Here is a 26,173-nt window from a genome sequence, read left to right as displayed (position 1 = left end):
AACCAAACCTGAATCAGGAGGGAAGGGGTATCACACCCAGGAAACTTAATTCTCTCTCAACCCATCTGAAGCCCATTGTCAAGGGTTTACTTTTTGACTGTAAAATATTCCCAATCTTTGTAGCAAAAGCAAAAAAGGACTTTTGCAAATACTGCACAGTAGAGGAAGGAAGAAGCCTTTGATTCAAGATGGGGAGGCACACTTGTTGTAAACAGAAACAATAATAAATTTAAGAGGCAAAACAGAAACCTAGTGGAATGGAGACACTCAAAGGGAATCAATCTTTATTCTGTGTAGTAATTCAGCATGAGATGGCTGAGCTCCACAGTCTCTGCTGCTTTCTTCAAACACCTTCAGGGGATGTTCTTGGTGGAGTTCGAGCTTGAACTTCCCGAGTTTGTTCTTGGGCAAGTTCTCCAGCCTGGACGGCCAGCAGTCATGGAGAGTCCTCATCTTTGCTCTGCTCTGCCACCCACAAGTCACCAGGGAAAAGAGACATAGAAGTGAGAGGGAGGTCTGCTGCCAGTTTCCACATCTGAGATTGGAGTGGAAGGAGGGGGAGGGGTGTGGCCGGAGATGGCCCTAAAGCCTCTCAGAAGGGGACTTAGTTTTCCAGTCTTAAGACTGAAGAGCCAACACTGGAGATCAGAAATAAAGCCTGACTCCTTGCTCATTAAAAGGAAAAGGCAGCATCCAGTGGTGTAACGTGGGTTGCTGGCACCCAAGGTGGGTCAGGTTTTGCGCCCCATCCTAGATGGACTGGGTGGCTGGGGTGGGGGCTCACAGTGCCCATGCAGAAGGTGAACAGAGCCCCTGAGGAGAATGAGGATATGGCAGAGCATTGCACACCCCCAGCCACCACTGTCCACTCCCAATGACACCAGCGCCAACAAAGCTAAAGGCCCTGACAAGGGGGGAGAATAGGGAAGATAAATAGCGAGTGGGGGAGCTAGAGCACCATGCGAGAGTGCCTCTCAGTCTACAGCAAAACTTCATAGGGAGGTGGGGATGGGAATGGTATCTGGGCAACCACCTAAGGGAGCAAAGGGGTTGGGCTTCATACTTGACAGATGGGAGGTGCCAAATTTGATAGAGAGCAGCCTCCTCCAATCACGTCCTGATTTTTATCAAAGGAATGTTAGAGGGTATGTGTAGTGAGTGCTTGGGAGAAGACATGGTACGGCTCTGTCTGCAGGAGTCCCCTAGCAATAAGGAGGTGGATTTTTGGTGCCCTGAAAGGGTCTTGCTTTCTGCCTTCCCTTTGTAGGAACGTTTAGGGAGGCAGGGGAGGATATATTGTTTAATTATATCCTTCCCAACTTGTGTTAACAAGTTTCATCATTTAGCAGTGTAACAGTCCCCTTTTAAAACTAACACAGCTAATAGGTGCGCTAGGCCTGTATAAGCCTTTAAAGTAACTGTCCTGGTATTTCCCCCTTATTCCCTTATCAAAAGAATAGACACAACACAGTCTTCTATAAAAGCATATAAAAAGAGTTTACTCACTTACATCCTGTTCACAGAAGGATCCTAGAAGGCAGACTTAAGTTACAAGAGTAATATACCTGGAGACTATTCCATAAGGGAATAGTTCCTGTGTCCTCTCTTGGCTGGAAGCATCTCATACTGATGCTTTTTTTGACAAAAGCAAAATGGAGAAGAGAGAGATGGCTGTCCTGCTCTGCACTTTTGTTACTTGCACAAGTAAGGTCACGTCCACCTCTGGTCACATGTTGAGAAAGTTTCTTCTAGCCCAGGAGGAAACAGGAAGTTTACCTGCTGGCTGGAAAAATATTCCTCCTCATGTGTAAACATGCTCACTCTAGGAAAGTTGTACTTGACTGCTCTGTGTTTTACATCCCACACCCTTGCGGCTGCATTGCCCTTCCAGGTCTTTCACAAGATGTGGGTTTTTGGCCTTCAGTGCCTCATACAGTTTATTCTTGCACTGGAGGTCCCAGCTTGGCACAAGCTTGTAGAGCTCTCGCATCTTCTCTTGGTTAGTTTCCTTGGCAGTGATTTTTTGGTATTGCTCCTCACTGAGGATGGAGCGATGCAAACTATCCAGCACTGGTTCCACTGAGGTGGTCCGTTGGATTAGCGCCTCCCTGTGCCGTTCGATGAAGTGCACTTTGGAAGAGTTTAGAAGCTGCGGCCCTGCCAGGAAAGCGAAAAAGAATGGAAATCTTGCTACACGTTCACACTGCAGGCTTAAAACTTGTTGCCTAACTCATTTCCTCCTCCCCCACGCCCTGGGAATTGTAGTTTCATGAGGAGAGAAATTGCTAACAGAGCATTCCTAGTAGTTTATGCCTACAGTTCACAGAATTCTTTGGGCAAAGCCATAACTGTTGAGGAAGTATAAAACTGAAATACAGTAAGTGAGAGCAGTTGCAAGGGAGCCAGGGCTGGGGCCAGCCCTACCATTAGGGAGAGTGAGGTGGCATCATAATTTGGGGTATCATGAAACAACAGCACATTGTCAGATAATTAATTCATTACTATTTCACATTGTATTATATTGCGCTTTATCTTTTATTGCTTTAATGCCCAGGAATTGATAGCTCCTACATTGAAGTGGACTAGATGAGACTTGGAATTTACTTGGAATTACTGAACCCAGCTTTCTCCCACAGGGAGATAGAGACCATTTCACTCACTATCCAAAAGCCATGAAAACTTTACCCACAAGGTCTCTGTGCTTGGAACAGTGGCGTAGCGTGGGTTGTCAGCACCCGGGGCAAGGCAAGTAATTTGCGCCCCCAACCCATGGATTTGCACCCCCCAACCCGTGGATTTGTGCCCCCTAACCCTAACCCCCAGATGTTGCGCCTGGTGCAGCCGGCCCCCCCTGCACCCCCCACGCTACGCCACTGGCTTGGAAGAAGATGAGCCAATGGAACATTGTCCTACAGATTTATGTAGTATGCTTGCAGTATTACTTCATAACAAATCAAAAAAAGCAAGTAACATTTTATATCTTAAGAACTGACAGTTTAAAACTGATAAGCTCACACTGTAAAACTTAAAGTAAGAAGTTCAATGTCAGTAAAACCAGTTCGGCTACTGTATCATGAGCTCTCTGTGCTCCTACTGGGAGGAAAGTGGGATACAAATGCAAGGGAAATTAAAACCTGCTGACCTTGTGCTGGATATAGAATAGGAGAATCCATCTCCCCTGAAATTAACTCTCCTGAAAGAGAATAAGAAAGAGACAGTCAAAGAGGGAATGTGACTAGTGGTCATTTTCCATCCTGCCCTGAACCTTGAACAAAACTCACTTCGTTTCAGATGTGCCTCCCAAACAATTTCAGTGGTGCCCTTCTTCATCAGGTAGAAGTTGAACTTCTCTTGCATTTGTTCAGCAGACAGTTCTACGTACTGCTGCAGTTTCTCTGCATCCAGATATTGAAGCTTCAGTTCCTGTGGGAAAGAATGAAACCTCTGTAAGTGTGAATCTGGTTTAGCCCAGCCCACCATTCTGATGGAGTCAGATTAAAGGGCGAAGAAGGATCCTGGTTGAATTTATCCCATTCTCAGGCTTCACAGTTTGATTCTCCCCTAGTAAAACCTTTAAAAAAAAATTGTCTCACCTTAGGATAGACTGTGACAGCATCTGATGTCTTCAAAGAGACCTGAGAGCCAATCATCAGAGGTTTCAGGGTCACAGGGGGTTTCTCTATTCTCTTTGAATTTACTTCACGCTTATCGACCGCCTGGGAAGGGTAAAGAAAGTCACTTTTGACATACGCAGAAAAGGAACTTTGAAAGACTAGAAGCCTACAACATTTTTGGCATTGTAGCACCAGGAAATGCAGGAATGGGGAACCTGATGCCCTCCAGATGTTGTTGGACTCATATCCTCCCAACAAGCATGGGCCAAGGATGATGGGTTTCATAGTCCAAGAACATCTGCAGAGACACAGATTCTCCATCTGCAATATAAAGAAAATTAAACCACTATGGCACTAGAAACTAAAATGTAGAGCGGAGATTTCGTGGCCTCATGGGGAACTGAAGCCAAGGCTCTTGGACTGGGCAGCCTGGACTATGAAGGGCTGAGAGATACCAACAATCCTAGGTCCACCTGCATCTTCTCTTGATGAGACTATGCAGGAAACCACAGAAGCCATAAAACGTCAAGATTTGAATGAAACATAAGAAGATAATTTTAGGAAAAGATGGAGAACGTAATATGATAATGTGCTTTATCTCCCATGTGTTAACATTGCAAATCAGGAAGAATGTTTTTCCTCAAGAGTTCTTATAGACAACTTGTTAACTACCAAGCTGAATCCTTAATGAACAAAGCTGTAGTTGCACATTGCTAAATATGTTTACTCTGAAGGAAGCCTTACTGAAGGCTTCCAAGAGAATGTGCTTAGAATTTTGTTTTCACAAGTCAGTGACAACATTTATTTGACAACCAGACAGGACATTTCGCCTCTAGCAAGCAGGCTGGCTAACAAAGGAAAAGGGTGTATTTCAATATTCCAAACTTCACTTTAAAACAACAGTGTTGGTGAGCAACTAAGTAACTCAGCAGAGGGCAACTTGTTAATCTCTCTACTGGCATGTTGACGTTGGCTAGAGGTTTGGTAAGACAGATCAAGTCCAACAAAGATAGGACTTCCTGTCTGGCTGCCATGATGAACAGCTGCATCCATGCCAGTGGAGCCTTTCCATGTTGCTAATGAGGATAATATGGGAGTAATTATCCTCTCCCCCCCCCCAGGGTTGGGAGGGCTGTTCCACCTGCAGATCATCCGATACCTGCCACCCATCCTGAAGGAATACGGGGGGGGGCAGGGGGCACTGATTGAAATGCACCACATGTTTCGGCAACTCTCCAAAGCTGTCCCAAAAAATTAGACAAGAATTTGTGGAATATTATAGAAAGTTATATGAAAAAGGGAAAGAAAGAATAGAAGATATAGAACAATACATAAGATGTCATGAAATTCCAGGAATAACAGAAGCTAAAAGGGAAATTTTAAATGCACCCATTACTATAACAGAAATTCCAAATGTAATTAAAAACGCCAAATCAGGGAAGTCGCCTGGCCCAGACTGAATACCGGTAGATCTATATAAAAAACTCAAAGAGATATTGATAACATCCCTGAAAGAAGTAGTCAATGATATTTTTAATAAAGGAATTCTTGGAATGATCCATACATGATTCTATTACCGAAACAAGGAAGTGACTTAGAGATAACCTCCAACCATAGACCTATATATTTGTTGAACTGCGACTAAAAAATCTACACAGGTATATTAGCAGATAGATTTAAAAATGTATTAAAAGATATAATTCATCCAAATCAGGTAGGTTTTCTTCCAGAACACCAGATTCAACATAATACCAGGAATATTATTAATATCTGGAGAATATCTGGGGTTTAAAAATGAAAAACAAGCAGCCATGATGTTCTTAGATGCCAAAAAGGCATTTGACAATATCTCATGGAGCTTTATGAAAAAACAGATAAAATTATTGGGCTGCGGGGAAAGGTTTGAAAGAAGTATAGAATTCATTTACTCTACACAAAGAGCAAAACTAATAATTAATGGCAACATCACCGATAGCATAGAAATCATGAAAGGTACGATACAAGGGTGCCCCCTTTCCCCCCTTTTATTTATATTAGTGCTGGAAACCTTGCTGAATGGACTGAAAAAGGAAGAAAGAATAAAAGGTATCAAGATTGGAGAAAAAACATACAAAATAAGAGCATATGAGAATGATGTGATAGTGACAACTGAAAACCCCAAAGAATGTATCCCATTGGCAATAGAGATAATTAATGAATATTGACAATTGGCAGGATTCAAAATTAATAAAAAGAAAACCAACTTATTAGTTTAAAATATGTGGTTAGAGGAAAAACTGGAATTACAGGAAATTACCAGCTTAGAAATCAAGAAAAAAGTAAAATATTTGGGAATTTGGCTGTTAAATAAATGTATTAATCTATATCAAGATAATTATGTTAAATTATGGAAGGAAATTAAGAGGGACCTGGAAATTTGGAGTAGGCTCCATCTCTCCTTTTGGGGCAAAATTTCTGTAATTAAAATGATTATTTTGACAAAATTGATGTTCCTGTTTCAAACTATCCCAATTTGGAGGGGTATGAACTGCTTTTAAAATTGGGAAAAGGATATAGCAAGATTTATTTGAAACTGCAACAAACCAAGAATTAAACACCAAATTCTAATAGACCAAAAGGAGAAAGGAGGATTCTCTTTGCCCAATTTGAAATTGTATCACGCGGCAGCCGGGTTAGTGTGGATCCAAGATTGTAAAGTCTTGAAAGACACGGATCTACTTGATTTAGAGGGCTATGACAATCGCTTTGGATGGCACGCGTATATGATATATGATAAGGTGAAGGTCCACAGGTTTTTTTTTGAATCATATAGTAAGAAAATCACTATATAAGATATAGATAAATACAAATATCTTCTGGAACCCAAGACCCCCTGGTGGACCTCCCCATTGGAAGCCATGGCTGTTAAAAAAAAAGAATATGCAAGGAGACTGGGCAACGTATAGAATGATTCTGGAAGAGAATAACAACAAATTAATGCTGAAAGAATTTGAAAAAATTAGACTATATTTACCAGATTGGTTACAATACTTTCAGTTGAACGAAAGATTTAATATAGATAAAAGAAAAGGATTTGCAAATGAAGCATCTAAATTCCAAAAAGAGCTTCTCCACTGTAAGAGTAAATATATTACGAAAATGTATAATCTTCTCCAAAGAGGAAGTGAAAGGACCTATGATATGTTGGGCCCAAGATCCAATATATACATAAATCTACTTCTACACCAGTGTGGTGTAGTGGTTAAGAGCGTTAGTCACGTAATCTGGGGAACCGGGTTCGCGTCTCCGCTCCTCCACATGCAGCTGCTGGGTGACCTTGGACCAGTCACACTTCTTTGAAGTCTCTCAGCCCCACTCACCTCACAGAGTGTTTGTTGTGGGGGAGGAAGGGAAAGGAGATTGTTAGCCGCTTTGAGACTCCTGAAGGGGAGTGAAAGGCGGGATATCAAATCCAAACTCTTCTTCTTCTTCTTCTTAGACATCTACTTCTGCTTCATTAACTATGCAAAAGCCTTTGACTGTGTCGACCACAGCAAGTTCTTAAAGAAATGGGAGTGCCTGATCACCTCATCTGTCTCCTGAGAAATCTCTATGTGGGACAAGAAGCTACAGTTAGAACTCGGTATGGAACAACTGATTGGTTCAAAATTGGGAAAGGAGTATGACAAGGCTGTATATTGTCTCCTTGCTTATTTAATTTATATGCAGAATTCATCATGCGAAAGGCTGGGCTGGATGAATCCCAAACCGGAATTAAGATTGCCGGAAGAAATATCAACAACCTCAGAAATGCAGATGACACAACCTTGATGGCAGAAAGTGAAGAGGAACTAAAGAACCTTTTAATGAGGGCGAAAGAGGAGAGTGCAAAATATGGTCTGAAGCTCAACATCAAAAAAATGAAGATCATGGCCAAAGGTCCCATCACCTCCTGGCAAATAGAAGGGGAAGAAATGGAGGCAGTGAGAGATTTTACTTTCTTGGGCTCCATGTTCACTGCAGATGGTGACAGCAGTCACGAAATTAAAAGACGCCTGCTCCTTGGGAGAAAGGCGATGGCAAACCTAGACAGCATCTTAAAAAGCAGAGACATCACCTTGCCAACAAAGGTCCGTATAGTTAAAGCTATGGTTTTCCCAGTAGTGATGTATGGAAGTGAGAGCTGGACCATGAAGAAGGCTGATTGCTGAAGAATTGGTGCTTTTGAATTATGGTGTTGGAGGACTGCATGGACTGCAAGAAGATCAAACCTCTCGATTCTTAAGGAAATCAGCCCTGAGTGGTCACTGGAAGGACAGATCATGAAGCTGAGGCTCCAATACTTTGGCCACCTCATGAGAAGAGAAGACTCCCTGGAAAAGATCCTGGTGTTGGGAAAGATGGAGGGCACAAGGAGAAGGGGACGACAGAGGACGAGATGGTTGGACAGTGTTCTCGAAGCTACCAGCATGAGTTTGACCAAACTGTGGGAGGCAGTGGAAGACAGGACGGCCTGGCGTGCTCTGGTCCATGGGGTCACGAAGAGTTGGACACGACTAAACGACTAAACAACAACAACAAATAAACATGAATCAGTGGGAAAAACTGTGGAAAGTGGATATCATATTTACGGTATGTATGAACTTAAGAGAAAATGTCATGAAAATGTTATTTAGATGGCACTTGACATCAGCAAAATTAGCCAAAATGTATAAGAACAGGTCAGAAATATGTTGGAGAGGTAAGAAAGGAATTGGAACATATATGCATATGTGGTGGGAATGTGAAAAGATCAAATAATTTTGGGACATCATATACAATGAGTTAAAGAAAATGTCTAAGATCCCATTCCCTAAAAGACCTGAGGCATTTTTAATAGGTATCATGACAGCAGAAATTAAGAAATTCAGACCACTATTCATGTTCTGAATGCATGGTCTGCACACTACAACTGCAGCAAGGATTCTAATAGCAAGAAATTGGAAAAGCGAAATCATCCCTTCAAAGATTGAGTGGCAAGCCAAATTGATAGAGTACTTACAATTAGCAAGGAGAACGGGAACAGTGAGAGGAAACTCAACACAAGATGTTAATAAGGAATGGATTGTAATTAAGGAATATCTCAAAGGGTACTGTGATAACAAAAGCTTCCTGGCAGATATTGAATGAGCCATGTAACATAAAGTAACTGTTAGAAAACGTTAGAATTAAGATGATGAGTAACAATTTCAGGAAACTGTGTAAATAATAGCTTAAATGTAAAATAGTACAATAAGGACGTGGGTGGCGTTGTGGGTTAAACCAGAGAGCCTAGGACTTGCCTTTCAGAAGGTCAGCGGTTCAAATCCCCGTGACGGGGTGAGCTCCCGTTGCTCAGTCCCTGCTCCTGCCAACCTAGCAGTTTGAAAGCACATCAAAGTGCAAGTAGATAAATAGGTACCGCTCCGGTGGGAAGGTAAACGGCGTTTCCGTGCGCTGCTCTGGTTCACAAGAAGCGGCTTAGTCATGCTGGCCACATGATCCGGTCATGACTGGACCTAATGGTCAGGGGTCCCTTTACCTTTACCTTTAAAATAGTACAATGGGTTCAGTCGGAGGTTTCTTTTGGTGATGCATACTTCAGATGTAAGTACGTTCTTCTCTTCACTCATACTTTTATCTCTTTTATTATTCTTTCTTTCTTTCTTTCTTTCTTTCTTTCTTTCTTTCTTTGTACTCTTTTCAATCTTTATAATTTATGGAAGGTTTGTAATGTAAGTTGATACTGTATGTATTTTAAAGTCTTTTTTGCTTAACAAAACAAACAAACAAACAAACAAATAAAAAGCTGTCGCCATGAGCAGAGGACACCTGTTTTTAAGATGAAATCTGGACTTAATTAACAGGCATGCTCTGAACTAGGGGAGAAAATAAACGAAGGATCAACATTGGAAATGTTTTATTTGGGCTAATTATGAAATGCAGTCAGCGGTGGAGCAAGCCGACTGGGTGCCCAGGGTGGACTGGGGGGTGAGGCCAGCCACTGCGGGCTCTCAGGAGCCTGCCAGCCTCCTCCCCCTCAGTCGCCCTACAGCTGATGGGGAGGCAGCAGGTGGACCTTTTTGGCAGCGGAGTCTGTGCACGCCCAAGCAGCTGTGTCTCTCTCAGGAGAGATGCATGAGTCAGGTGCGCTGCAGGCTCCATGGTGAGTGCCGCCCGGGATCTGTCACCCACCTTAGTGGTGACACCCGGAGCGAAGCATTCCTATTGCACCCCCCGTCACTATGCCCCTGAATGCAGTACGACATTAGATCATTACTCCCTGAACTTCAGAGTATGGGAAGTCATCCAAAAGATAAATAATTTGGCATTGAATAATTGGCTCTTTTGATTATATTATAATTTAGATTGTTTTGTTGTGGTTTTTATTGGATTGTTAAAATGGAAATTTAATAAAAAATATTATTTAAAAAGCTAAGTCACCCGGTGGAGGGCAACTGTGAATCTTCTCTCTAGCAGCATGTTGATGTTGGCTAGAAGTTTGGTAAAACAGATCAAGTCCAACAAAGGTAAGTACAGTTCATGCACCCTAATGTATAATTTTGCATAGCTATTCTGTCAGGGTTAGAGTGATCAAGCAAAAGATCCAGGTAATCTGCAACACCAATCAAAGTTGGAGATTCCAAGTTACCTTTACTATAGAAGGGTCATTTGGCAGGAGGTACAGGTGAAATGTTGGTGTTTCCAGTCGAAGTCTCTGATAGAGCAGTACGACAGTGTTGATCTTTTGCTTAAACCACTTTTTGAAAATGACCCCAAGGGAAGAGAACTTGGGGTTTTCCAACACAGCATGGTGAGGCTCCACTCTGTCTGGCTTCTCCAGCCTCATCTCCCCTTCAACAAAATGTGCAATGTAGACATGGGAACTGTCGTCACCTGAAAAGACAAGCATGTTAGCAGTGGGAAAGTGGCAAAAACCATAATCACTTAACCCTCTCTATTTCACGCAAGCATTTATTTTCTCATTGTCATTTAAGAGGCTTATAACATTGCTTCACAGGACAATATGCTTGCATGGCAGCTTACAACAGAATGAAAATAATAGAAAGCAATAAAATAGCATAGTTGGAACACTGAAAATTGAAAAAAATTACAAAAGACTGGTAAGCCAGCACTACTGACTTCTAGACTCCACACCGCAGGCCCCATAGCATTCTGGAAACGTCAATGGAAGTTATTCCTGTTTAGGATCCCTCCTATTATGGTTATAATGCTGGTAACTTTCCCCTGCCATACCTTCAAGACACAAGAAGTGAGGGACGTGAATGGCGGCCACAGCTTCTACTGCATCCACTTTAATGTTGAGCAGAGGGCCAGCGGCCTGCCACTCCTCAGTGGTCTGTTCTTCCAGGTGCTTAGGCCATGAATCAAAGTGGTATGTTACGGTCACAGCTTCTTTCACGTCACATATGAGATCCGTATTACCGCAAAGGAAGGAGCCAGCCTCTGTCGAGCGCACTCTGAATGGCACAAAGGGAAAGATGAAAATGGAATCAGGTTCAACATGAACTGGGACAACTTCCCCTGCTGGTCTAAACTGATATTTTTGCAGGAGATGCTTCACACGCTGAGTTATGGAGGTAAAAAATGGATGGAAGGATATCTCCTGGTCAAGCATTACTCAACTAAAACACAACTGCTGTGAGGTCGCCCAATAAATAAAAAAGGTGGTTTTTCTTATACTGAGAAGGTGTTTTTAAAATGGTGTCTTCATGCAGAGCAAAGCAAGCTGGTGAAAGTACTAATGTTCTACTAATGTACTAATGAAACTACTAATGTTCTGTTTACCCTTGTGTTGATGATACTAGAACATCAAGGAAATTTCTCATACTCAGAAACCATGGCAAAAGTTCTGTAACCCATGTACCCAATTTGCTCTAAACACCAGACCAAAAAGCACACTGCTTTAAAGTAATTGGGAGAGAAACCATGCATGCCACCACGAACTCCTTGGAAGAAATATGGGGTATAACTTAAATCATATCAATAAAATATTTTAAAGAAAAAATGCAGAGTTCTATATTTTTTCACCCTTCTGGAAATAATAGGCAACAGCAATGCTCCAAGGTAATGATTTTCCAGCTGTATTTGAGGGAACCCAGGAGTTCCTCAATAAAGAGATCAAGATTGGTTCATAAGCTTCCTTCAGAGAGAATTTGCCCACCATGACCAACCGTTCACTGCAATGTGCAAAACATAGATGTATGTTTTAGAGAGCGCCATCATATGTGATGACTGTGAGACCCACAGAAACTAGATGTGCTCTGTAGAACAATTAAATGTAGAAACCATTCCCTGAAGGGAAAAGGTTTTAAAATGTCTGATGGAGAGATCACTCACCTGTATGCTTTGTTGCCCCTTTCTGAGTCCCAAACCACCTCTGGCTTTATCTTTTCTGGAAGACCCTATAATGAAACTATAATCATTTATGTGGATGCCAGAAAGTGGATCCCATCTGAAAAGACGGCATTCTTGTCTGTTTCTAACACTCCTGTGACCACACCAAGGAGCACTGCTTGAGGCCAAAGCCACAACTATACAGTGGTACCTCGGGTTACATACGCTTCAGGTTACATACGCTTCAGGTTACAGACTCCGTTAACCCAGAAATAGTGCTTCAGGTTAAGAACTTTGCTTCAGGATGAGAACAGAAATCGTGCAGTGGCGGTGCAGCGACAGCAGGAGGCCCCATATGCTAAAGTGGTGCTTCAGGTTAAGAACAGTTTCAGGTTAAGTACGGACCTCTGGAACGAATTAAGTACTTAACCCAAGGTACCACTGTACACTGCTATGGCTTCTTCTTCACCTGCTGTGCTCTGTATTCATTTTGGCCACAGTAGACTAACCTAGACTGATTCCTGAAGTACAGTGTGTTATTTAACTGCTGAGAATAGCATTATTAAAAAATGTATGTTTAATGCAACATTTTTCGTTCTGATTTTAAGATCTCATTATACTGACACACATTCAATAATATTCATCACCCAACTAAGTAGGGATAACACAGAAGCAGTATCCTGGAATTTAGAACCAATCTATGCATGTAACCAGGAGTCAAGATGCACTCAGAGAATTATCTTCTGGAGACAGGTGTTCACACACTGACATCTAAAGATGCCTAACACAAGATGAATGTGTGTTAATAAAAAATGTTTAAAGCACTGAAAAATATGGGAGTTTAACAGATGGATGACCACATCAAATGGGCCCTTCTAAACCAGATGTGACTCAAGAGGATTCCACACTAAACTGGAATCACAGCATTACAATTGTGCGGAAGTGCAACGATCTTATTAGATGGATCTTATTAGATAGAACTTAAGACATTCTAACAAATCTGCAACTAGCTTCCTGCTGTGTAAAGAGGGGAATTGACTCTGCTGTGTGAATAAATGCACTAGTGTGAGTTAGGAAGGATAATATTAATTCAATATATGATCTCCTGCTACCCACAACATTCCCACAGGAGCCACCTGGCTAGATACAGCCTTATTTCCTGCTACCAGCCACTAGCAAATATGTAAATAATTACCTAAGATGGGACAAATGCTATCCTTAGGGAACTAGAAATTTAAATTCAGTGGCTTCATGTTAAAAATATCAATGTGTACCTTATTCCTGTGGGCGGGAAATGCACATCAAGACAGGTCAGCCTCTTACCTCACTGGGACACCGGCCACATGGCACACTTTCCCCAGGACCTGCCGGGTTCTCTATCTTTATGCTTCCTTCCCGCTGTGGCTCTATTGGGCCAGCTGCCTTGAGTGGAGTTTGATCCAAAGCTGTAAAAGGAAGACAATTATTTGCCTGACACGACTGTTGCAAGGAGGAAGTTAGTTGAACTGTCCTTGAAGTTTAAGAACTCAAAGTCAAACTCACCATGCATTGCAGAGAGCAGAATCAGAACTGAACCTGGACGTACCATTTCCACACATTCAAGGAACCTGCAACAAGCTTGCTCCCCTCTTTCTTGGATTATACTCAGCAATTCTTTACTTTTCCACTTTAAATTTTTCAACATTTTGAAAAAGTTTCTGTATTCTTTCAGTGTGATAACAAAGCAAGAGAATAGCACGTCATAAAAAAGTTCAATATCCGATTCAAGAATTTCCATTAATTGTTTTCTTCCCTTGCAGATCATCTCATTACTAGAGATTGTGGATATTTCCAATGACCTGTGGCAAAAACATTTATTTTATTTAGGCAACAGAAGGTGGGGAGAGGAGAATTAGAACGTAGTTAGGATGCAGACTGCTCCCTTACCATAAATGCCAACCAGGGTCCTTAGGCCAACCCGCCAATAATTTTCTTCTGGGGACACAACCCCTCAATATTTTCTCCCCACCACTGCCCACCCACCTGCCTTCCCATCTCCCTCCCTTGGTTTGCTGTCTACCCCCAGCCAGGCATCACTCTCTGTTTCTGGCTTTCCTCCAGGAGGAGCAAAGTGGGACACAGCAGTGGCAGGAGGTGCATGTGAGGGTGCGGTTTGTGTGTGTCCATCCCCCACCTGGCTGCCCACCCCTCCATCCATTGCTCCCTCGCTCCCTCTGTGTGTGGCACCCTCCTGTGGTGGGGACAACCCCCCACTCAACCCAGTGAGCATGCCTGGCCAGTGGGTGATGACAGGCATGGGCAAGGCCGGGTGCCAGGCTGAGAGGAGGCAGCTGACTGAGGGAGAGATGAAGGCAGACGAAGAACCCTGGCCATGTTGCCAACACCAACACTGACTGCCTACACTCAATGCACCTGCCTGGGTGCACACCTGACACCTGACTTGACTGGCCTACCCCACCTAAATTCATATTATCATCATGTTATGATGAAACTATGCTAATTTGTCATATTACTATGAAATTGCTTTTGTAGTTGGCTTATGGGTTGCCCTCTAGCCTCCCACCTCAGGGTTGCCTCAAGTTTATGTGAACCATATCACACTTTGCTGTGGTCCTTTTCTTCAACCTTCCCCCAATCTTTGGGTTCCCTGCCCCTTAGGGGCTCGTTTCCCCGAAACAAATTCCAATCCTTACCGTGCCCTCCCAACTCATCCCTCCACGGGGCGGGAGTGAGATGATAATCCCAGCCAAGCTATCCTGACTGTGAGCCATTCACTGACGACCACTTTGTCCCCCAAGCAACTGGAAAGTTCCCTGCCCTCAGACCAGTTTAATGTGGCATACAGGGCTGGAGGGTTTAAAAGGTCTTTCAGATACCAAGAGTCATTTGCTGGGGAGGCTGTAGCTCTTGCTTTCCTGCTTCAACAGCAGGTGTACTAGAACAGATGGCCCACTGAGTTCCCTCCAGGTCTTGTACAGTGGTACCTCGGTCTATGAACTTAATCCATTCCTGAAGTACTTTCTTATAACGACTCTGTTCTTAAACTGAGGCATGCTTTCCCTAATGAGGCCTCCCGCCACCAGTGCCCTTCCACCGTTCGGCTACCATTCTTAGATGGAGGTAAAGTTCGCAAACCACAACACTACTTCCAGTTTTGCGGAGTTCGTAAACCAAATAGTTCCTAAACAGGACTGTTCATAAACTGAGGTACCTCTGTATTCTATGACACAGATAGGATTCCTGCAGCTAGTGGACCACAGGCAGTCCTCAGAAACACTCCCTGGAGCCTTCCAAGGCCTGTGGAGCCCTGCCTCCGTTTCCCAGCTACTAAGCTGTGTGATGGTGCCGTCATCAGGCGTGACAGTAAGTTGAGAGGGAGCTGAAAGTGTGTGGTTTCTGAGAGATGAGAGAAAGTGAGTGGAGGGGAAAGTTGCACGTGTGTGGGATGGAAAGAGCATTGTGAAGCTTATGCGTCTGATTGAGTGTGAAGCCCCCAACCCACCACTTACTCCCACATGCAGCCCTCAGGGCTAAAGAGATGGTCCTGTCATCCCCTGTTCTATGTAATACAGGAACTTGAATATCCTTCCAGCAGCCCCATTCAGTTCTATCTTTATTATGTCAACATTATTACATTTATATTGACTGGTGTGTGTGTGTGTGTGTGTGTGTGTGTGTGTGTGTGTGTGTGTGTAGGCTGAGAAACTGTTCACATAGTGACTATCTTACAGAGCTGGACTTTTTTGCTTCACTGCTCCCTGTACTCTGCTGGTTCCACACCCCTATGGTTGTAGGCCTTTAAAGTATCTGGCAACCTGCCAGCACCAGGGGAAAATATGCATAATAATAATAATAATAATAATAATAATAATAATAATAATTTATTACTTATACCCCACCGTTCTGGCCAGGCATCCCCACCACTCTGGGCAACTCCCAACAGAATATTAAAAACACAATAAAAGTTCAAACATTTAAAACTTCCCTAAACAAGGCTGCCTTTAAATATCGTCTGAAAGTCAGATAGTTGTCAGATAGGAGCCCTGCCTCCATCCCCCAGCTGCTAAGCCTTTAAAGCATCTGGCAACCTGCCAACATCAGTGGAAAATATGCACTTTGGTTTTCCTGCCCAATGGTTGACGCAGAAAGTGGGAAAGATCCAAAATAGCAATTTTCAAAGTATTTTTTTTCCAAAGCAGGGGCACACACACATTTATTAAATTAGTGCTAAAGCATTTTTGTTTTAAGCAGGAAAGCTTGTATTATTTTAAGATTAATGGATTTTACATTTGCTTTGGATTGAAAAGGTTAGCTGAGAGGGGAAAACATTGGTCTAATTGTAGCTAAAATGGTGGCTTCCATCAATTATATAAGTACAGAAATTACCCTTTGGTGGCTTTTTCTGATGGAACCAGTTCCTCCAGAGCTTGATTAATTATTGACGACAAGAATTCAGCTGGCCGGTGCCTTGAAACATGCATTTCGCAAAGTCGCTCTGCTGCTAGATATTGAGAAAGTGAGTGCACATCAGAAGTGTTACTGAGTCAAACCCTTGGCCTATTAGAATTGGAGAAGAAGTCAAGATGAAGCTGAACTGTCTCTTCCCAGTTTCACCTGGGTTAGCATTTATCATGGCATGGGAGTTCTTATCAGGAACGAGATGGCCATGAAAAGGCCTCCTAGGAGCAACTGCAAACTCATGGGAACCATAGTTCATAGTGGAATGAGTTTTTTGCTTCCCAAAGCAAAACCATCATGTTTGCCAGCAGCAGGTATACCTTTCTGGGAAAGGACTGTCTGGCTGAAATTCTCCCTGCACCAAGAGACATATGCGAGCAGAGAGAAATCATATAACACCCACAATTCCTTTCCCCTTATTTTTCACTATTATTTGGCATTGACACACATATTAGGCATTGTATTGCCTGAAAGACAGCACTGGTATAGATTACAGTGGTGTCCAAACTTTTTTCAAAGAGGGCCAGATTTGATGAAGTGAAGGGCTGTGAGGGCCGACCAAAAGGCCGACCAAAGTTGTTAACTGCCACAGGAGGGGCCAGATTAAACCAACCGATGGACCGGATTAGGCCCCCGAAACGGACTTTGGATATGCCTGGTATAGAAGGATTCACTTCCATCTCATACCAGTCAGTCTTCCAGTGATGTGGAGGTATTATTTTGGGTGACCTAGAGCTTAATGTGGGATGCATACACACTACTTGCTCATTCTTTCCAACATTATTTTGGTGGTTAATGTCATGTGTAACCTACTGAAGGCACAAAGGTGGAGCAGACAATCCCAAAAAGAAAGTAAAGTGGGGGGCATTTAAGGAAACCAGTGTGGCTGCATAAGGAGCTTACAGATGAGCTGAGAGTAAAGAAGGGCATGTACAGTGGTACCTCGGGTTACATATGTTTCAGATTACAGACGCTTCAGGTTACAGACTCCGCTAACCCAGAAATAGTACCTCGGGTTAAGTACTTTGCTTCAGGATAAGAACAGAAATCGTGCTCCAGTGGCACAGCAGCAGCGGGAGGCCCCATTAGCTAAAGTGGTGCTTCAGGTTAAGAACAGTTTCAGGTTAAGTACGGACCTCCAGAACGAATTAAGTATGTAACCAGAGGTACCACTGTATAAGAAATGTAAGAAAGGGGAAACCACAAAGGAAGGGTGACAGGGGAATTGGGGTTGCTTGTGTGTAAACCTCCAGCTGTTCCAAACTGCTTAGGGGTGGTTGTGTCTTTCCCTGACTGAGCAGCTTGGGTGCTGCTGCTCAGTCGCTAGCAGAATCCGTGAGTGGGCGTCTCCTAAATTTCCTCCAGCATAAGAATTCCTTAACGGACAACCTCCGCCTCGCCTCTCTGCGCGGAAGCCTTCTGCGCAGAGTGGGCGTGCCGAGTGGTGGTCCTCCACCCTCCTCACTGACTTCACTGGAAGAGTCTCGGAGCCTCACCTCCGAGATGCTCTCTCCCTCTCCCTTCTTCCTGGTGTCACCTGGACTTCCTTCCCCAGATGACGTTCTCTCTCTTCCCTTACTCGTTCCCTCTCCTGCAGAATCTGGGAGCCTCGCCTCTCCCCTCTGCTCTGATGTCAGTTCCCTGACAAAGGGTATATACAAGTAGCCAGTGCTTTTTTTCTTTTAAAAAAAGTGTTAAGGGGTGCTCTAATTTTCGTACTCATATTGAAATACTGCCCCTCAATGAAACCAAACTTAGATTCACAAAATGTTTAGTCATATGTGTACCCCCGCATCCCGCCCAGAAAAAAAGCACTGCAAGTAACCTACAGTTGTATGGTGAAGGCCAGGCTGCTAAAGCTCAGAGTGAGCTCAAGCTTGCAAGAGAGATTAAAAATAATTTTAAAAGGTTTCTCAGGCTATGTTTGAAGCAAGAGGAAGAACAAGCAAGTGTTAGGTCTCTGCGTGGAGAAGACAGAGAAATGCTGTTGGGTGACAGAAAGAAGGTGTAACTGCTCAACACTTCCTTTGCCTCTGTCTTCTGCCAAAAGAAAAGCAATACTCAACTTGCAATAATAACATTATCAATTTTGTAAGGAGGGAGCTGCAGCCCAAGATAGGAAAAGAGGTGGTCGGGGAACACCTAGCTACAGTGGTACCCCGCAAGAAAAACGCCTCGCAAGACGGAAAACCCGCTAGACGAAAGGGTTTTCCGTTTTGGAGGCGCTTCGCAAAATGAATTTCCCTATGGGCTTGCTTCGCAAGACAGTCCTGGACCTCTTCTGAAGGCTGGCGGGGGGCGAAAGTCTTTGTCCCCCCTGCCTGCCTTCCCAGGGGCTTTTAAATCGCCCCGGACAGCGGAGAAGTCCTCCGCTGTCCTGGGGCGATTTTAAAATGCCGCCCGCCAGCATTTTAAGATCGCCCCGGACAGCGGAGAAGTCCTCCGCTGTCCCGGGGTTTTTTAAAATGCTGGGGGTGGGAAGAAAAGCCCTTGTCCCCCCCCCCCAGCCTTCAGAAGAGGTCGGGGGACAGACTGTCCCCGGACCTGGTCTGAAGGCAGTTTCCATAGGAACGCATTAATTGATTTTCAATGCATTCCTATGGGAAACCGTGCATCGCAAGACGAAAAACTCGCAAGACGAAGAGACTTGCAGAACGAATTAATTTCGTCTTGCGAGGCACCACTGTACTTTAAATCAATTCAGATCTCCAGGCCTGATGAGCTACACCCAAGTGTACTATAAGAGTTTACAGATGTAATCTCAGAGCCTCTGACTATAATCTTTGAGAATTCTTGGAGAACAGGTGAGGTCCCTGCAGACTAGAAGCAGATGAATGTTATCCCCATTTTCAGAAAGGGGAAGAAAGAAGACCTAAGTAACTACCACCAGTGAGCTTGATATTGATACCAGGAAAGGTCCTGGAACAGATAATTCAACAGTCGGTCTGTGAGCACTTAGAAAAGGATGCTGTGATTACTAAAACCCGGCATGGTTTTATCCAAAACATGTCATGTCAAACTAATCTCATTTCTTTTTTTTAATGGAGTTACAAGCTTTGTGGATCAGCAGAATGCTGTGGGCGTTGTGTATCGTGATTTCAGGAAGGCTTTTTGACAAATTCTCCCCTGATATTCTTTTGACAAAGCTGGTATAGTGTGGATTGAACAAGGTAACTGTTAGGTGGATTTGTAGCTGGTTGACTGACCGAACCCAAACAGTGCTCATTAATGCTCATAAATCATCTGGGGGTGGGGGGTGACAAGTGGTGTGCTGCAGGATTCTGTCCTGGGCCTGTTGTTGTTTAACGTCTTTATAGATGACTTTTATGAAGGAACTGAAGCAATGCTAATCAAACTTGCAGATGACACCACACTGGGAAGGGTAGCTAATGCTGCAGAGGACAGAATCAGGATTCAATATGACCTTAACAGAATGAAGAACTGGGCCCAAGCTAATAACATAAGTTTCAATAGGGACAAATGTAAGGTTCTGCACATAGGCAGAAAGAACCAGATGCACAAATATAAGATGGAGAACACCTTGCTCCTAGTAGTGCATGTGAAAAGGATCTAGGGGTCTTAGTGGACTACAAGTTTGACATGAGTCAGCAGTGTGATACAGCAGCAAAAAGTGGCTAATGCTATTCTCGGCTGCATCAACAGAAGTATATTGTCCAGATCAAGGGAAATAATAGTATGACTTTATTTTGCCTTGGTCAAACCACATCTGGAATACTGTGTCCAGTTCTGAGCACCGCAACTTAAGAGGGATGTTGACAAGCTGGACCGTGTACAGAGGGGGGCAACCAAGATGAACAAGGGTCTGGAAATCAAGCCTTATGAGGAGTGCTTAAAGTAGCTGGGTGTGTTTAGCCTGGAAAAGAGGAAACTGATAGGAGATATGACAGCCATCTTCAAATATTTTACGGGCTGTAAACGGAGGGAGCATGTTTGTTTTCTCCTGCTCTTGAGGGTAGGACATGAACCAATGGCTTCAAGTTACAAGAAATGAGATTATGACTAAATATCAGGAAGAACTTTCTGACAGTAAGAGCTGTTCAACAGTGCAACTGACTCCCTTGATCAAAACAACAACAAAATCTTTCCAGTAGCACCTTAGAGACCAACTAAGTTACCGTAGTTATTGGTATGAGCTTTCTTGTGCATGCACACTTCTTCAGATGACTCCTTTGAGATGTTATGGACTCTCCTTCCTTGGAGGTTTATCAGCGGAGGTTCTAACAAATCATCAACTTGCTTCCAATAAGTTGCAAAGGGAATGTGCTCTGCTGTTTATCACTAGTGTGAGTGAGGAGGGATAATATCAAAACGATATATCATCTCCTGCCTATCTTAACATTCCCACAATGTCAAGAAGGCATACTCAGATTGGCACATAGGTTTCACGCACACACACACACACACACACACACACACACACAGCCCTGTTCGAGAAGCCTCCTCTCCACCCAGTCCCATCAGACTCAGTCAACGTTCTCCCTTCCAAGTTCCTTACCTTTCCTGGTGAAACTTGGGGGACATTCTGGCAGGGGCTCATGGTCGAAGGCTTTCAGCACCTCTGAAGCCACTTCCACAGCATAATCCTCACCATAGTATGTAATAAGCAGTTCTGTGAGCTCCCAAACATTTGCTTCAACCAGCAGCTCCCTGGGGATACTGACATAGCCTTCCTTGACGGGGAACATGCTGAGTTTGTTCTTGAACTTCTTCAGATCTGACTCCTTCAAGGTATTCAGTGTGGCCAGCAGGCATAATTGTGTAATCTGTACTGTGGTGATTATTGCTGTTAGTAGCTGTATTGAACAGAAAAATCCAGCATTCCTACATCACCCTTCTCTTCCTGTTGGAGCACATTGAATAGGTAGCAATTTCAGACTGGACTAAGTAGGGAAGGGCTGTGGATTTGTAGGTGATCACATGCATGCAAAGGATCCCAGGTTTAATCCCTGGAGCCTCCAGATAGGGCTTGGAAAGATTCCTGCCTAAATCCCTGGAACTAACTAGATGGACCCACTGGCCCAATGTGCTCTAAGGCAGCTTCCCATCCTTCTAGCCTCTCGGGTGATTCAAGGAGCTCAGCCTGGCCCAGAGGAGAGAAACTGATCCAAGAGGGTTTGAAGACTATCTTAACTTATAGGCCTCTTTTTAACTATTTGCAGGCATCTACATTTATTTCCCACCTTGTTTCTGATGTTCCTTCTTCCCTGGTAGGGAGCGGATGCCGTGTAATATTTTGCCTCAGGTGCTAACATGTCCTGGGCCAGCCCTGGTGTCAATAAGGCTTCATTTTGGTTTAGATGGAGGGCAGAGGGGTGTGGGAAGACGCCACCTCACTTTACACAGGGAAGATTTACATTCATCATTCTGCTCATTTCACCCTGGCCCTGCCCCTTCGGCTCTATCTGCCATGGATGCTTTAGCTGAAATCCCTAAATTTCAAGGGGTTGGACTAGATGTCCATTGGGTTCCCTTCCAACTCTTAGATTCTATGATTCTTTGGAATGTTGCCCAGGAGGATACGCGACTCTTCTGCTCGAAAGGTTTCCCCACCCAAGGACGAAGGCAACCATGGGAAGGAGCTGAGCTCTCGGTACTGACAGAACCCGCGAGGCGTCAGCACCATCAGTCGGATCGAGCCCCCGCCCCGCTCCCAGTCCCTTACTTTGCCAGGTGATACCCGAGGGATCGTCCACCGGCGGATTGTAGTCCATTGCCTGCAGCACCAGGGCCGTCACCTCCACAGCATAAGCCTCACCGTAGTAGTCCATCAGCAGGTCACTGAGCTGCCAAGCATCGGCTTCTTTCAGCAACCTTTTGGGGATTCTTCTGACGCCCTCCTTGACCGGGAATCTGAGCAGTTCGCCCTTGAATTTCTCCCTGTCCCCTTCCCGGAATTTCACCAAGGTGCCCAGAAGAAGGAGAGCGGCGGATTGACTCTCCTGGATCTCAGTATTTAAGAGAATGAAGCGACTCGACGGATTTGTGGGAAAGACTAACTTCTTCGCCATTGCGCTCCTTCCTCACCAGCCCCAGCCCAGCAAAAGCCTCGGCCAGAGAAAAACCTCAAAGGTCTGGAGACTCTGTCAAGGCAGAGAGGCAGGTGGGCCCGATCCCCGTGCGAACTCGCCGTGGCTGATGCCCTGGAGGAGAAAGGCGTGGCCGGTGGACAGCAGGAAGCCCGCTCCGAGAGCCCCGTCTCTTGCCCTGCGCGTCGCTTTCTGCTCCCTTTGGCAAGGAAACTCTTGGAGATTCTTCCCTCTGGCAGGAACAGGAGACTCGAGGGCGGGGAGGGCGACAGGGACGTCTTTCCAGCAGCTCACCTTTCGGGCTCCCCAGCCCCGCCCTGCGTTGGAAGAACTGAGAGGTGCTCGGCGGAAGATCTCCGAAGGCAGCCCTCGCAAGATTTGCAGGGGTGAAGAGAATCTGCTCTTGTTTTGAGGAGGTCATAGCACTGCCCTCCAAGAAATACAGAATAACACCCCCGCTGTAATCATGACCATTTTCCAGACACGCACACAGCATGGCAATCGAGCGCAATGGAATACAGTAGAACAAAGTCAGACAGTGAGCGCTTTTATTTTTTAATTGCATGAGGCATAATCCTGCCACAGAAACTTTCATTTACTTACTGCGTGACAGTCAAATATTAAATCGGGGGTGGTGGCGGTCCAGGGGTGCCAATTTGAAAAACACATTAGGGGGGCAGTCAAGCCCAGCCCTGCATAATCAATCACATGACGCAATGCACATGCTGTCAGTTTGCATTTCTTAATGCGGAAAGTATTGATACGATGTGTAGAGATCTTCCCTATTCTACTTAATTCAAGAGGGTTCTGGAAGCTTCTCTGTGTGAAAGAAACAAGCAGAAGGTTCATGCCCATCAACTAGGGTAGGTGGTGGGGTGGGGAAAGCTCCCTAAAATATTTTATTGGGCAGCCGAAGACCTCATAGCCCCTAGGAGTTGGCTCCTATGCTGGGGGTTCAAGGGAGCTCTGAATGCTGCCACTGCTTCTCCTCACTTCTAATGTATAACCATGACAAGATCAGCTTCCTCCAGAATCAGAGCTATTGCAGCAGCTTAAATGAGGCAAGAGCAGCCCTGGCTACCTAGGAGCTCTGTTAGGTCCAAAAGCACTCCAAAGGGTGAGACTGCTTCTTAAAAAACCTGTTATCACCAGGTTGGACATACCTTTACTTCTGGATGAAGACATAGGCAAAGTAGGTGTTGAGTAGTTTTGTCTTTTCTCTGTCATCCAATAGTATTTTTCCATGTTCCCCATGCAGAAGATCTACCACTTGCTTGTTCTTCCTCTTACTTCAGACTAGAAATGGGAAGGCCTGGAAAAAACCTGGAAAAATTGAAAAAACACACAGTCTTTTTCTGTCCCCCCCCCCCCAAAGCCGTTTGGAAAAAACGGAAAACAACTTAGTTTCCCCCCATTTTTCCTGTTTTCCCCCCAGGTCTTCCCATCTCTACTTCGGACATAGCCAAAGAAAACTTTTTTAAAATTATTTTTAACATCTTGCAAGTCCGAGCTCATTCTGAGCTTTAGCCAGCCTGACTTTCCACCTGCAACTGTTGGCTACTCGTGTATATTCTTTCTTTGAGATTTCGCCTTTCTTATACATGCCCTTCTTAACTCTCAGCTCACCTGTAAGCCCCTTATGCAGCCATACCGATTTCCTTAGATGCCTCCCACTTTTCTTTCTTGTTGGTATTGTCTGCATTTGGGCCTTAAATATTTCTCCCTTTAGAAACTCCCATCCTTCTTGGACTTCCTTCTCATTGAATATTTCTGACCACGGGATGAAACCCATTAGATCCTTCAGCTTTTCAAAATTGGTCCGGAGTGCATGTCTGACTCTGTATCCTGAAACCTAGGAGAACATGATCACTTCCCCTCAAGTTTCTGAGCACTTTGACTTCATCAGTCAGTTCCTCCCTATTGGTAAGGACCTGCTCCAAGACAGATGATCCCCTTGTTGGTTCTTCCACCTTCTGGGAAATGAATTTGTCAGTGATGCAATGGAGGAATTTGTCAGACCTTACACTCTTGGCAGAGTTTGAGTCTGCATGGATATCGGGGAAGCTGAAGTCCCCCATGATAACTATTTCTCTCCTTTTGGAATGTTTGGTAATCTGCTCTAATAAGGCATCATCCAAGTCTTCAAGTCTGGCTTGGCGGTCTATAGCAGACATCCACAGTAAGATCACTGTTGTCTCTCTCTCCTACAATTTTTACCCATGAACTCTCAATCTGCTTTTCATGCTCCAGGTCATGGATTTTTCTGAAGTGTACACATCCTTTTTATATAATGCTACTTCGCCTCCCTTCCTGATTGGTCTATTCCTTTTGAACAGCTTATACGCCTCAGTTCCTACAGTCCAGTCATGTGTCTCAGCCCACCAGAATTCAGTAATGCCTATCAAGTCGTATTTGCCATCCTGGATAAAAGGCTCCGGTTCATCTTGTTTGTTTCCCATGCTCTGTGCATTATGGAGAGACAACTGAAACCATGAGTTGTTCCCTGCTGCTGCTTCCTTCCTGCAGTTTCTTGCCCTTTAGCAGGTTTCTGGAGCATCACCTTCGTTTCCTGTGACTAAACTAATATCTTTAGTCAGGAGATACTTCAGCTGAGATTCCTGCATTGCAGGAGGTTGGACTAGATTACCCTTGATGTCTCTTCCAAGTCTAAGATTCTATGATTCTATGATTCTAATGAGATTCACCAGCCTAACACTGCAGATTTTGCTTACACAAGGGTTGCAGCAGGTAACCAGCCCACTTATCCCAGTAATTAATATCCAGATTCTTCACCTACAACTTGTCTGCAGAAAAGTCTCAGACAAGAATATAGGACCTCCACACCCTCCCTGAAATAATGTGAGGAGGGAAGAGAGGAGTATCATCAGCATCCTATAGAGCTGGAGGGAATTTTCTAGGCCATCTGGCCTGATGCAGAAAATCCAGCCCTACAGCATGTTCAGCAGGTCGTTGTCAAGAGTTTTCCTGAAGACCACCAGCAGGGGTGCCAACTTGAAAAAAATATGGGGGGGCAGATAAACCCCACCCCACATAATCGATCACAGTATGTGGTATACACACACCATTTGAATGACATTGTCTGTCAACTTTGGGGGGGGGTCCTCAACTATTTTATGGGGGGGGGCAAAGGGTCCTTGGCCACTAGGACTTGGCTCCAATGACCTCCACTGAGGGAGCTCCCCACCCCAGGATTTGGCTCCATGAAACCATATGAGAAATTTCCAAATAAAACTGTTCCAGCAGTTTCATGCAAATGCTAAGCTGCATCAGAGACCAGATGGATCTCTGCAGGAGCCCACAAGCCCAATGCTTATATACGGATTCATCCATGGCCAATGTTTCTCATCCTTGCTGCCTACAAAGAAGAGATCACTTTGCTACAGTGCAGATTATGCCTCCATAACATGCAATGCTTCAGTGTTTACTCTTGCTGAGACCGAGCCTTTGTTTATAATAACCTGCCTGAATTCTTCATGCTACCAGCAAACGTTATTAACTGGGTTGGTTGGCATAAAACTAAAGTTCAAAAATACAGCTTCACATCTTCCTACAATGTAGGGCAGGGCCAGGTATGAGAAAGCAGCAGGTGTGAATCATAGAAATATAGAGTCCTTGTGCCCTGGGAAGATGTTTGCAGAAACACTTTGGAGGTTCATACTCAAGATCTATTGATGCTGA

At 44.3% G+C, this 26,173-nt stretch overlaps 2 protein-coding genes across 7 annotated transcripts in view; both read right to left on the bottom strand.

Annotated features, from left to right (window-relative positions):
* The window catches only part of LOC308570834 (uncharacterized protein), a gene marked incomplete at its 5' end in the record, with an annotated part of 75,013 nt that extends 51,275 nt beyond the window's left edge, over positions 1-23,738 (bottom strand). The window contains 4 exons of one of the 6 annotated variants that reach the window (XM_081165814.1): positions 16,356-16,470; positions 20,944-21,216; positions 22,111-22,899; positions 23,638-23,738. In XM_081165814.1, coding sequence (XP_081021940.1) covers positions 16,356-16,470; positions 20,944-21,216; positions 22,111-22,456 — 734 coding nt within the window. Of the gene's footprint in view, positions 1-16,355; positions 16,471-20,943; positions 21,217-22,110; positions 23,079-23,637 lie in introns of those variants that run through there. The other 5 variants (XM_081165813.1, XM_081165812.1, XM_081165815.1 and 2 more) reach the window with 5 other exon arrangements.
* Positions 1,501-13,910, bottom strand: LOC308570866 (NACHT, LRR and PYD domains-containing protein 1-like). Its single transcript, XM_081165904.1, has 9 exons — positions 13,512-13,910; positions 13,293-13,414; positions 11,973-12,037; positions 10,869-11,092; positions 10,264-10,508; positions 3,594-3,716; positions 3,282-3,423; positions 3,143-3,193; positions 1,501-2,157 (listed from the first exon to the last, which is right to left on the bottom strand). The coding sequence occupies exons 1-9, from the start codon at positions 13,771-13,773 to the stop codon at positions 1,823-1,825; spliced, it is 1,569 nt and encodes a 522-aa protein (XP_081022030.1). The 5' UTR covers positions 13,774-13,910; the 3' UTR covers positions 1,501-1,822.
* Positions 23,739-26,173: the final 2,435 nt, after the last annotated feature.

This window comes from Podarcis bocagei (genome assembly GCF_964188305.1).
Source record: "Podarcis bocagei genome assembly, chromosome: 13".
Lineage (NCBI taxonomy): Eukaryota > Metazoa > Chordata > Lepidosauria > Squamata > Lacertidae > Podarcis > Podarcis bocagei.
Note: the sequence above shows the minus strand (reverse complement) of the source record. Positions and strands in the feature narration are given on the sequence as shown.

What these genes read in the sequence shown, in the direction of transcription:
- LOC308570866 (XM_081165904.1), bottom strand. Translation starts at nt 13,773, where the DNA reads ATGATCTGCAAGGGAAGAAAACAATTAATGGAAATTCTTGAATCGGAT. An exon ending in AGGGGCAACAAAGCATACAG is followed by an intron (nt 11,093 to 11,972) that starts GTGAGTGATCTC and finishes TGTGCCATTCAG; the next exon opens with AGTGCGCTCGACAGAGGCTG. An exon ending in ATGACCCTTCTATAGTAAAG is followed by an intron (nt 3,717 to 10,263) that starts GTAACTTGGAAT and finishes TACCCTTCCCAG; the next exon opens with GCGGTCGATAAGCGTGAAGT.